Here is a 12,939-nt window from a genome sequence, read left to right on the forward strand (position 1 = left end):
TTGTTAAGGTACAGCAAGTTTGTTTCATATCATAAAACACTTTTCACTCTGCTTCACCCTCTTTACACTTTCAGTTCCATGCACAATCCTTTTAATACCCGCTACAAAAATATATTGTTTCCAATGAGGGGAAAAATAAATAAATAGAAGAATTCTCCATACTACTGCCCAATATAAATCGATTCCACGCAAGTTTCCATACACGAACGGCATGAAAAAATGCTGTTACTATTTGCTGAATAATATAAAAAGACAGGTCTGTTTTTATCACTGTTTAATAGTTCAAATAAATGATCTTAGTCACAGTCTCTGAATATTTCAAGAGATACGGATAAATAATAATACTCTATAGACATTCCGATAAAAAAATATCTTGGTGTTTCTAATTCCTAACTTTAGCATACAGCAGAATATAAAATAAATCTTACATAAATTACTTGTAGCAAAAAGACATATTACGCTCAAGCTAATTATAAGAACATTGTAAACCAAAATAACTATACTACTTATAAAAATATGGTAACAAAATTTAATAATTTGTAACAACCTTTTCCTTTTGAAAGCACATTTTTTATTGGTGACTCAAAGTACATCTTGTGAAAATTTTATAAAATGATTTATTTAAAACTTCTCATAAATAAGATAAAGATACATGGGTATACTAATCTTGAAGACATAAATGCAATTGAAGTATGCTGGATCTGGTGACTGCTACAGGTAATTTTGTTTACCAGTGTAAGCAATATAAAGATAATTTTAGTGCCAAGCTCTTGATAAAATTGTGCACAACTGTTTAAAGTTTGGTGATTCAACCTGTTATTGTCTTCAAATATCTTACAGTCAGAAGCCCTTGTTTAAAAATGCAAAATATATATATAAATCTATGAATTTCTTAATCTCTCTTTCCATGATTTAGTAACTTGGCATCTCTCTGATGCTATCTTCCAAAAATGACAAAACAATAAATCACTATCTTATTCCTTTTTTCTGGAAGAGGAGAGGCATAATTAGCTTGTCCTTCAGTTGCATCACATCAAAAGTGACAAATAAGCAATTCCTTCAAAGTAACTGAAACCTGAGTTCATTTAAATATATTTAAGGATTGGGGGACTGGATAGGAAATAGTAATAATGTAATAAAAATATGAATCTACATGACATTAAATTAACTTTTAGGAGTTCATATAAAGAGATCCAACAAAGCTGCTATGAACAATAGGATCAGTTTTACTCATGACCAGTTTGTAGTTGTAACAATATCACGTAGAAAAAAAAAAAAAAAATCCTTTCCCTTCTAATAATTTAGTGTTCAGATTAAGTGTCCAAATCTGCTGTCCTCAAGCGAGGCAATTACTTCCAAGTTCTGGCCAAACCTGTAAGAAGAGAACATAAACATTTCATGAGCAATCTATTGTTACACTGTGATCAATTCTAAAGGATTCCTCATGCTACAAATGATTTTTCTAAAGGCACTGAGGCAACTACACTAAACTGAGGTTATTGTGGCAAATGTAGGAAAAAAATATGACATATAATGACTATGTAACTGACATTTTAACTTTTTTAACTTTTTAAGAATCATATCAAGTGTAGTTATACTTTGGGGGAAGGTTAAAGTTAGTAACAACTAAATTCATTACTCTAGTCAAATTATTAAAAACAGTCTACCTTAACTATAAATCATTAAAAAACAGCAGACAGTTATAAAGATATACAAATAAAAATTACTTGAAAAAATTATATTTTACTATTTTTTCAACTGCACATAATAATCTATAATATATGACTAAATATATGAGAGCACTGCTACAGTTGTTAATTACCATATTTTTGAAGATACTTACTTTCGCAACTCCTCTTCGGTCTCCCTGACTTTAGAAGGATGACAAACAATAACAGTTCGAGAGGTTTGGGGATTTACGAGGGGCGTGAAGTACTTCAGTGCAACACGTTTTACATCTTCTAGTGTTACACTTGAAATCTTGTCAATAAGATCCCTGCAGATGAGAAAAAAATATTTAGGAATAATAATAAGGAGGAAAAACCAGTCATCAAAGGTCACATCAGATTTTTTTTTTTTCATGCTGTGTTAAAAAAAAGCTCCAGTTCTAATTTTGAAGATTTGATATATATGTAACTTCCTAAAGTGCTCCTACATAAGAATTTTAAAACATGAAGTCTGTTCTGCAGAATATAATTTTCTAATCTCACTCTTCATAGAAAAGAGTGTTCAGCAAATGAATCTTGTTCTTCAAAACTGTCATAATATCAAAACTCTAAGATTATTAATAGATCTTCAGAGCAAATGGTAACACCAAAAAGCAATCATAGTCAATCATAACTATGCTAAATTATTACACAAAGCTATCACATCATAAGATAGCAACTAGTAGCATCGAAAACCTCACTCACTTGTTGTAAGAATGTGGCACCCTGCGGAAATATGCTAGGAGGGATTGCTGCACAACATCGGATACAACAGCCTCTCTGTCAATGATCTCGTAGATGAGGGAGCTGCGGGCTGACTCAAGCAGGTTTGTGTCCCACGATGTTGATCCGTTGATGTGTGAATTCTGTGAATATTAAAATACATTGCAGGTCATCAGTACCTTATGCCTTTCCTAATAAATAAAAGGAATGAGGTTCGATTCACAGGAAGCTATGTAAAGGGGGTTGGAACTCAGTAAGAATGTCCCTCCTGTATGGACTGGTGAAATCATGGAAAATATTCATACTAAATAAATTCTACTACTAATATAAAAATAGCCATAATTACATTTTCTTTTTTTTTTACTCACCAAAATATTAAGAGCTTCTTCATAAGCTCTTGTCAACTGAGCTGCTCTGGCTAGCTTTAGATTGAGAGAACCTTCTGATGGCTGCAGTGTCATGCTATAAGAATAGGCAAGTCCTTTACCTCTGATTTCTCTCCACATCGGTCCCTAAAAAAGAAAAAAACAAACATTTTTAATAAAAATGCCATGTGTGAAATACTTACAAAATCTATAGTTAAGTTTACAAGCATTATTTCCAGAAATGATCCGAAGACAAACCTCAAGCTGTGTCAAGTATTGGATAGCTGTGAGTATAGCAGGAACATCCCAGTCCCTGTGCTCAGTGACACAACGGGTGTACTGTAGAAGGTAAGCTGATTCAACAGAGCCAACACCAGTTAAAAAGCCAGTCACGGTTCCGAGGTCTTCATTAGAACGCAATTCACTGTCTGGGATCACGTTTAGGCTGTAAATAAAATGTACTTGATTAGAGCCTCATTTATCCTGAAAAAATATTAGGTTAAAGACTTTAATGCTAAAGATACTTTATTAACTACACGATTGACACCTTATGAATAATTAAAAAAAAAAAAAAATATATATACTTACAGCTTTTCTTTAGGAGTTTCAACATTTGGAACAAAGTCCATCCATGGGGTAAATACATCTTGAAGAGATGCCAATTTTTGCATGTCAGTTGCCATGTGTATAGTTATACGATCTTTATTTACCATGGAGCATCTCACCTGTAAAAAGAAAGATTCTTGAGATAGTAACAAAGACACTAAACTAAACTATGAATACATCTTTATCATCATTTTATAAAGGTTTAGAAAGGAACATTGCACTACTGGGAAAAATACATTATGAAAGATATTTCTACCGAATATTACCCATATATACAAATACATTGCAATCACATATGTCTATTACCACCATCCACATAAACCAAATATAAAACAAGTAAACAGACAAAACAGAAGGTTATAACATATAATCAAAGAGAGTTACATTGGAAAGCAGGATTCTGAATTCATAAGAGCAGGTTACAGCCCAATATATACCTTTATCCTATTAATATCATAAACATTAACAAACTGTTTAATAGAGCTGTTTCAAATAGCTTTGTGCTGCATGCTCACCTCTTCTAACTCCTTCAAGATCTGCATCTCTTCCGTGTCAAGTCTAGTGAGCAACTGTGTAAGGAACTTCTGTTGACGGAGGATGTTTTGCTGGTTTTTGTTGGATTCTGTTATAAAAAACAAAAAAAAACAAGAGATAATCAGCATTTTAGCCCATGGAGACAATGATCATATTATCATTATCACCATAAACCCATGTGATCTGGATGATGTGACCATGAAAAATATTAGCTTGTGGGGCAGGCGATATGAACACGCCGTCATGGGAAAATTTGGCTGTGGACAGGGGTGACGCAAACTTGCAGTTGTGAGAATTTTGGAGTGACAGGAATAACTTGCCACGAGTGCACAAAGCTCTTGGAAGGGGATTAGACTCGTTTGGTGTTTAGGAAAGGGGCTTCTGCACTATTTCCATTGATAAACAAGTGCGAAATGTATTATCTGTGAGCCATGACTAGAAGAGTGCCGACTCCGGGGAGCAGGATATTTTCATGCCAAGGATCCTTGACTAGCAGTGCAGGTTGTATTACAGAAAATTGAATATCACAATAACAAAAAAGTTATGGGCTACCTAGAGAGATAATATGGAGTCTGCACAAGGAAAACAGTCTATTGCTATCTGGATAAAGTAAATCAAAAGACAGATACAGGCAATGAAAAAAAATTATGTAGAAAAAGAGAAAATAACATTGCAAACTCTTGACACCATACGAGTGTTCTTGTGCACCTGGCCTACAAGCTGTGCACCCGTCAGAGTGGCTGCTCAAGCAACCCTAATGCCCATATTTTGTGATGGCAGTGAAGCATCCAGATCTAATGGGTTAACAAAACCAAAATACAGAAGTAAGAGGAAAAGGAAACAAAGAAAGATTATAAGAAGGCATATGATTATTAGAGAGGAGACAGAGAACAATGAAGATTATGAAGGGAGGGAAGAGGAGTAAGTGAGGAAGGAGGAGGATGAGGAGGAGAAGAAAGAGAGGAAGGAAGAGGAACTGAAGTAGAAGTAGGAGAGGGAGAGAGAGAAAATGAAGGAAAAGAAGAAAGATGGTGGTGATGAAAATTAAGTACTTCCAATGATACTAACCTTTCTTGAAAACAACATCATTGAACATAAGCTGCAGGAGCTTGGGCCCACTGCGCTTAGCTTCACCGATGGAGTTGATGAGTTTGTTGGCTTTTACTCGTATACGATCTGCAGACAGCTGGCTGGCAAACAACACTTCTTTTAACCACTGTACTCCCTTCCTGTATTTTGGCATCTCCACCTGAAAGGAATGTTTATGGTGTATAAATTCTCCTACTCTCTAAATTTATTTTAATTAATCAAATTAAGTTTTTATCATATCATCTTGTTTTACATTCATCTAAAAATTACTTTTATCACACCAGTAACCTAAGCAGCTTATCCCATGTTCATAAAAGGCTGCTGATACTCAGAAGTATTAACCCCACCCCCCCAAAAAAAAAAGAAGCAAATCTTGTTTCATGAACTTCTAAGCACCTTCTCTTTACAAAAACTTATGCTTATAAGTAATTATGCAAACTAGATGAAGTAATGGATTACTGCCTTAATTACAATTACTCACCTTGATAACCACAACCGCATTAGTGCAATAAGGTCCACAAGAGAACTTGCCACTTGAAAGACCAAGGCCAATCTGGCTGTCTCTGTAGATTGTATCTGCAGACAATTCACGGACAACTTCTTCGTATGGAATGATAGAGTTGCCACGCTGAATTGGGGATTCAAAGATAAGGTCTAGCAGGAGCATGATGTACGGTCGAAGAGTCGCAGGCACAGTTGAGGTGTCGAGAATAGCAATCATCTAGGAGAGAAAAGAGAGGTTTGTTACTTATTTTAATTATGATTCTTTTGGAGATCTGACTTAGTCTAATGTTGAAGAGTGTGTCTGTGCTTTTGTACATACTGGTTAGTCAAGAATAGTTTGCCCCAAAACACTCACCTCTACAAAGTTCGAGTGCAGGTTGTCAAGCTGGAACTTTACAGGCAAGTCACTGAGCTGGAGTGGAAGGTTGGCTTGGGGCTGCTGTTTCATGGTGGAGTGTGTTCTTTGTTCACCATGGTTGCTGAAGGCTTGCAGGGGATGGAAGTTGATGCTGTGTGTTCCTGGAACTGGGACTGACTGCAGCATCTCAGGAGGAGGAGGAATCTATGGGAAGCAGATATAATGATAAATTGATGCAGACAAAAGGGTTTTCAATAAAGATTATGTACCCTTTTCTATCCTTGTATTTCAGGTATATAATAAACAAACAATAAAATTAATACATATGTGTTTGTATTTACCAGTATACTAATAAAAAGATAATATAAATTTTCTTCCTTATCATGTACCTGATCTTTTACTGGCATTCACGGTCAAATCAAAATAAAAGGTAAGTGGCATTCAGAACATGTGAAAAATACCTTTTACTCAGTCAGCTAAAGACAATCTAACTTTGAGAACCATCACCCTACTGACTGCTAAACTGAAGATTAAAAGGAGCTAAAATACCTCATTGGTTTTCTTGGCTTCCTCAACTCTGTCATGCCACATTTTCAAGCCTTCTTCTCCAATTTGTTGCTTTCTTGCTTCTATTCTTGCTTTTTCTTCCTCATCAAGTCTTGTGGCTTCTTGTACAGATGGGATACCTCGAATCAACACCAAATCGCCATTTATGAAGTATTGGCGAATGAGACCAATCCAGCAGTCGGCCGTTTTGGTCAGGAGGTGCTCATACCATAGCTTCTTGTTCAGCCTTGTGTCCAGCTGAAAAAAAATAGTGACCATATAAATACAAAGACCAAAAATCAAAAGGATTTTAGTTTCTCTGATCCTAGTTACACCTTCATGTGCACATAATTTTCTAGATATAAATTCATCCCCACTTAAAACAGTAGTTACTTACATCTCTACACTGCTGACCATAAAGCAAGTCTCCAATGATAAAGTCAGCTATGGTGTCATGAGGTGAAGTTTCCAAACGGCTCTCTTGCTTCAAGATGAGGTTGGAGAGGATATCCCTCATAACATTCATGTCTATGGGGATGGTACCAGACACAATCTTGTTGAGTGTGTCCATCAGGACTGGCTTCACTAGGTCTACCTTTTCTCGTGGGACACCGGTGAACTCAAAGTAGCACGTGGATACAGAATTTTCATAACAGCTGTGATAAACCTGTTCAAGGATTCAAGGATAAGATAGTTCACATAACTTTGCTCTCACAACTATAAAAATGTTGGATTATGCTCAAATTATTCTGAGAATGGTGAAAAAATGTGAAAGAAGAAGAAAACAAGTAAAATGTATACTAGTTTATTGCAGTAGAACCTTCATCTTTTCTCTTTTCTATATATAATGTATGAAAAATCATAAAGACTAGTGTTATAATCAAAACCACTATGAACCAGAAAATTAGAAAATTACTTACATTGCTGGAAAGAGGATCCTCCACTTCAACAAAGACACTTGGTAAAGGTGAGACTGAGGAATGAGTGAGGTACTCCATCAACACACCCATGCTCATCAATCTGTAAAAAAAAAAAAAAAATTAATAATATATATATATATATATATATATATATATATATATATATATATATATATATATATATATGAATTCCATGTTTTGAGAACTTCTGTATCAATACTCCTACGAAGAATTTGGTAGAGAAGGAAGAGAAGAAACATCAGAAAATTTAAAGGGGGGGGAAAAAATAATAAAAAAAAAAATAATAAAAAAAAATAAATACCTTAAATCAACTGTATTCCACCTCTACCTCTCAATAGACAATATCATCTAAGCTCTAATACTTACTCATTAATTTGTGAGACAGCAGATGGTCCTCGCCAAGCAGCAAGGACCAAACCAGTATCTTCAGTGTCACTTGGGTACTCCACAAGCTGGTCAACTGAGCCCACAATGGGTGGCACGGGGCTCTGCCATGGTCGGACGTAAGCGCCTCTATCTTCAGCCTGTTTCAAGATCAGTATGACATTTCAATACATGTCTTTGTTGTCTTTGTTTCATTTCATAATTCACACTTGATATCTTTCATACCATCACACCTTTCCTGCTCTCGTTTTGAAAAATTTGCAGTTGTACTTTAGTATGGTATCTGGTTACCAATGAAACTCTAAGGCATTAATTTCATAATGCTGACATTGCTTGACTAACTCATGGATACAAAGTTTTCTGGGAGAAAATAGGTAACCAAAATGTTAACTGTATGTGGGAAAAAAAAAGAAAAAAAAAGAAGAAAGATAGAAAAAAAAAGAAGCAAACTAATAAAAAATACAGATATCCATACTAAAATAGACCCCACTATTCAATGAAAAGAAAATAACCTCTGACTCTTTTGCTACTGTTATCGTTCAAATATTAGGAGACTTGCCTTCCTGAGAATTTTTTGTTCAATTCCTTCCAAAGCAGAAAAGACTTCCTCTGGTTCAACCTGACCAGTGATGATAATGTTGAGGTTTTCTGGACGGTAAAATTCGTGGTGGTACTTGCGAATCTGTAAAACAATACTTTTATGAAATATAGCTTCCCTTCAGGTTAATTAACACAAACCCAACTATTTCAGAAAATATTCACCATGAAATTAATCACAACACTCATGATAAGTTACTACAAAGCCCCAATGCCTAAAGTGCAGGAAAACATTCCACCTACCTTCTGATTGGAAGTGCTTTCCCGTAAGTTCTTCATGATGCCTCCAGTCTCAGACCTGTAGCCACTGGGGTGGGGGTACATGGCTCTGAGCATGGCACGATAGCATCTGTCACTGTCTGTGTTCTCACGGGCTTGCATCTCTGAATATACCACTCCTGCATCTTCACCATCACCCGTTATGTGGTACACTTCGGTGATGAATCCAGAGTCCTTGAGAAATAGGAAAATAGGACATCAATTCTTTATTCACATCAAGTGGGTTTACAACTACGACAACAACAGCAACAAAAAAATTCAAATCAATCTAACTTGATTAGAAATACGCTTACGGTTAGTGTAGGGTAGAGGAGATGGTCAACGTAGATTGGCAACAGGTTCAAGAAACCTTCACTCCCTGCTGTTTGGACGGTGTAGGCTGTGTGATCAGTATCTGTATGGAGACAAGAGTAATTTTACTAGGAATACTTGCAAAAGTTATACACAAGATTGTATCTACAGTGAAGTTTACTGGAAGCCCAAATTTGATCTTCAATTCTTAAATGATGGAGCATTTTTTAAATAATTTTTCATTCTCATTTAAATCCCAGGTATTGATTTACTTCCACGATTACCTGGTCAAAAAGAGAAGTGGTTCATAAAAAATGGTTTTGAACTAGGTTTGTCATTCTAACAAGGTTTAATTGGCAGTCACATCTTTATGAGGATTTCTGCCCTCTAGTAAACAAAATCACTTCTGAATCATCAGCAGGTGCCAAAAAAACTGGTAAAATAATTGGTAACACTATTAGCAAAGTTTTGAACTCGACTCGACTTGACAATTAGATCCTATGAAAGCAAACTAAGTTGCTACTGTCATGTGATTAGTAGAAAGAAGTGTCCTATATATATATCTAAAGTCAATTTTGGGTAAAGACGGGGTTAAAAATAACAGGAGACAAATTCATTTTCCTAAACCACAATGTCTCCATCAATCTATCTGGCATCTTTCAAAAGAGCTGTCAACGCTACTCACCAGTCCAAGCATTTGTTCCTGAGGCGAGGCAGCGGTTGGCCAGGAGATCAAGAACACCCTTGTAAGGGTATTCTTCACTACCTAAGAACACCAAGTGCTCCAGGGTGTGTGGCAAACCATCATCGTCATGGGCTTCAGTTGCTGCAAAATAAAATTAAATGAGTTTAAATCTGAGTGTTATTTGTACTCAAAAATGTTAAAACCTTTAGCAGCTTACAAAATTTCCTGTAAGTTTCACCAAAAAACAAGAAGAGTATGAATAGTGAAAAGGGGGAGGGGGAGGGGGAGGGCATGGGAGTGGAGGGATGGAGAGAGGGGAGGGGAACAAGGTGGGGAGAGAATGGAGGGGGAGAGAAGGAAAAATGGAGGGAGAGAGGAGAGAGTAGAGAGGAGAGAGGGGGGAAGGAAGGGAGGGAGAGAAGAAAAGAGTAAAAGAGAAAAAGTGTGTATGTGTATGTATGTGTGTATATGTAAGTGTGTGTATGTAAGTGTGTGTATGTAAGTGTGTGTATGTAAGTGTGTGTATGTAAGTGTGTGTATGTGTATGAATGCATGTGTGAATGCATGCATATATATATGTGTGTATGTGTGTGTGTGTGTGTGTGTGTGTGTGTGTGTGTGTGTGTGTGTGTGTGTGTGTGTGTGTGTGTGTGTGTGTGTGTGTGTGTGTGTGTGTGTGTGTGTGTGTGTGTGTGTGTGTGTGTGTGTGCGTGTGCGTGTGCGTGTGCGTGTGCGTGTGCGTGTGCGTGTGCGTGTGCGTGTGCATGTATGTGCATGTATGTGTATGTGTGTGTATGTGTGTATATGTATGTATGTATGTATGTATGTATGTATGTATGTATGTATGTATGTATGTATGTATGTGTGTGTGTGTGTGTGTGTGTGTGTGTGTGTACTTGATATATGATGTATGATGTATGATGTATGATGTATAATGTATAATATATAATATATAGTATACATTATATATGAAATGTACAACATGTAATAGATAATATATATTTGAGTGTGTGTGAGTATGTATGTATGTATGCACGTGTGTTAACATAAATACACACACATTTTATATTATATATATATATATATTGTATATATACACAAGTACAAATATCTTAATATGAAAAATATAACAAATAACATCATAATATATCCATAATATGGATGACTGAAACCATAAATCTGTCATAAGCCAGCCTGAATTGTATAACTAAATAAGCCTAATCAGATATCTCACTCGTTATAAATAAATACACTACATAAATAAATATTTGAAGAAATATATCACATATCATTCCAAACTTTTTAAAAATCTAACTCTAAATGACAAATGAAAAACAGAAACGGTAAATTATCACGCGAACGATCCAGGAACGACTCGAAAAAAAAACAATTCTAAGGTCATTGCTCTTCCGCTGCAGAAAATATGTTGCAACCGCTTCAATCCTTTCAAAGATAGACTGCACCTCACCTCACTACCTTTGACACCATTGAAGCCCCAGTGCCCAAGGCCCCTCATGCCCAAGGGTGCCGTTATAACAGGTTAAAATAACCCCAGCTTTCGAAATAACGGGAGAACTCCAGATGTTGAGACTTACCAAGGGTGAAGTATCCATTGACGACCGGCCCTTCCACCCTGGCGATCACCACGTTCATGCCCGTGCGGCGACTCCTGTACTTGACCACCGGGATGGTCCCGCTGGCTCGCAGTTCGCACAGGAATTCATAGTTGGAAGATAGGGCGGTGGAGTTGGTGCTCACGCCCTGCTGTTTTGGGGCCGCCATCACTACTGCGGGAGAACGGCAGAGAACGGCGCTCGGTGAGGATGGACCGCGAAGTGGCGGGGGGACTAAGCTAAATGATGGGGCTACCTGGTGTGCTGAGGGTGATTCTTGCTTATTCACTCTATTTCGTGTTTGGTTGAGAAATCTCCATTTCCTTAGGAGTTATTGTTGCTCACAAAATATATTTTTAAACACAAATGGGGAAACACAGGCCTTATATAGAAACAAAACAAAAAATATGTCGTTAAAGCTCATTTACATTATGATTTCTTTTCCAAGGCAATTAGTGAGTATGTTTACTGCATATGCTGATATATTTTAATGAACTTTAAACTTACAGTGAAATCACATCAAAAGACATATTAATGAAGGTCGAAATTTCATGCATGTAGGTGTGTTAGTGGGTCAGACAGGTAAAAGTTTCCTGGTATTTTCCGTCCTTCATTGGGGGAGGGGAGAGGGGGGAGGGGGGTTATAACCTCAAATTTGCCTTTTCTGGTAAAAACTAGGCTGTCCGAACTATTCTCTCCATATACTAAAGAAAGAGATATGCAGACACGCACACGCACGCATACACAAATGTACATACACAAACAAATACACAAACACATACACGCTCACGTACAAGCACGTATACACACGCGCACATGCACACATATTCACATACGCACACACATAAGCATGCACACTCACATGCACATACATAAATACATACATACATATATATATATATATATATATATAAACATACAGACATGCATGGACACACACACACACATACACACACACACACACACATACATATATATATATATATATATATATTATATACATTATATACATATATATATACATACATATACATACATACATACATACATACATACATACATACATACATATATATATATATGTACACATACATTTGTGTGTGTGTGTATATATACATATACATACATATATATTTTCATATATATATATAATATACATATATACATACACACACACACACACACACACACACACATATGTATATATAGAGAGAGAGACAGAGCGACAGGCAAATAGATATACAGACAGACAGATATACATGGTATAGTTTAAATAAACAGATTGACAGGTAGATAAGCCTATCTAATTTCTGTTCTCAGTATAACTAACATAATACTCGAAAGACTACAATCACATATTGGTGATAAAAATAAGCATAACCAGATGACATGGGCATTCATAATAATGTTGAAAGCGATGGTAATGATAAGAGTTTACAGTTGATAATGATGATTTCAACAATTCCGACGGTGATAGTGATGATGATGCTTTGATAATGATGATGATGATGATGGTGATGATTGTCATTATCTTTTAGTAATGAAATTTATGCTGATCTTGATACTGGCGCTTATTATAACGAATGGTCATGATACTGCTTTTAATGGTGATGCTAAAGAGGATGGTGATAATACAAATCATTATCATGATTGTACTAATTATGATCACTATCATTATTACTGCTATCATCTTTATTAACATCATCGATGTTATTATT

General features: G+C 36.0%; 1 protein-coding gene across 3 annotated transcripts in view; it reads right to left on the reverse strand.

Annotated features, from left to right (window-relative positions):
- Positions 1–259: 259 nt before the first annotated feature.
- Positions 260–12,939, reverse strand: part of LOC125042254 (uncharacterized protein C05D11.1-like) — a 61,736-nt gene continuing 49,056 nt past the window's right edge. For 2 of the 3 annotated variants that reach the window (XM_047637891.1, XM_047637823.1), the window contains exons 3-21: positions 11,204–11,395; positions 9,609–9,749; positions 8,926–9,026; positions 8,597–8,806; positions 8,316–8,438; positions 7,739–7,896; positions 7,352–7,451; positions 6,829–7,098; positions 6,435–6,689; positions 5,883–6,089; positions 5,505–5,744; positions 5,003–5,183; positions 3,916–4,022; positions 3,383–3,519; positions 3,053–3,239; positions 2,798–2,941; positions 2,412–2,572; positions 1,844–1,996; positions 260–1,372 (exon numbers count right to left, since the gene is read on the reverse strand). In XM_047637891.1, the coding sequence (XP_047493847.1) occupies positions 1,309–1,372; positions 1,844–1,996; positions 2,412–2,572; positions 2,798–2,941; positions 3,053–3,239; positions 3,383–3,519; positions 3,916–4,022; positions 5,003–5,183; positions 5,505–5,744; positions 5,883–6,089; positions 6,435–6,689; positions 6,829–7,098; positions 7,352–7,451; positions 7,739–7,896; positions 8,316–8,438; positions 8,597–8,806; positions 8,926–9,026; positions 9,609–9,749; positions 11,204–11,395 (3,131 nt within the window). In that variant the 3' untranslated portion in view covers positions 260–1,308. The remainder of the gene's footprint in view (positions 1,373–1,843; positions 1,997–2,411; positions 2,573–2,797; positions 2,942–3,052; positions 3,240–3,382; positions 3,520–3,915; positions 4,023–5,002; positions 5,184–5,504; positions 5,745–5,882; positions 6,090–6,434; positions 6,690–6,828; positions 7,099–7,351; positions 7,452–7,738; positions 7,897–8,315; positions 8,439–8,596; positions 8,807–8,925; positions 9,027–9,608; positions 9,750–11,203; positions 11,396–12,939) is intronic. The other variant, XM_047637977.1, reaches the window with a different exon arrangement.

This window comes from Penaeus chinensis, chromosome 1, assembly GCF_019202785.1.
Source record: "Penaeus chinensis breed Huanghai No. 1 chromosome 1, ASM1920278v2, whole genome shotgun sequence".
NCBI classification, from domain to species: Eukaryota; Metazoa; Arthropoda; class Malacostraca; order Decapoda; family Penaeidae; genus Penaeus; species Penaeus chinensis.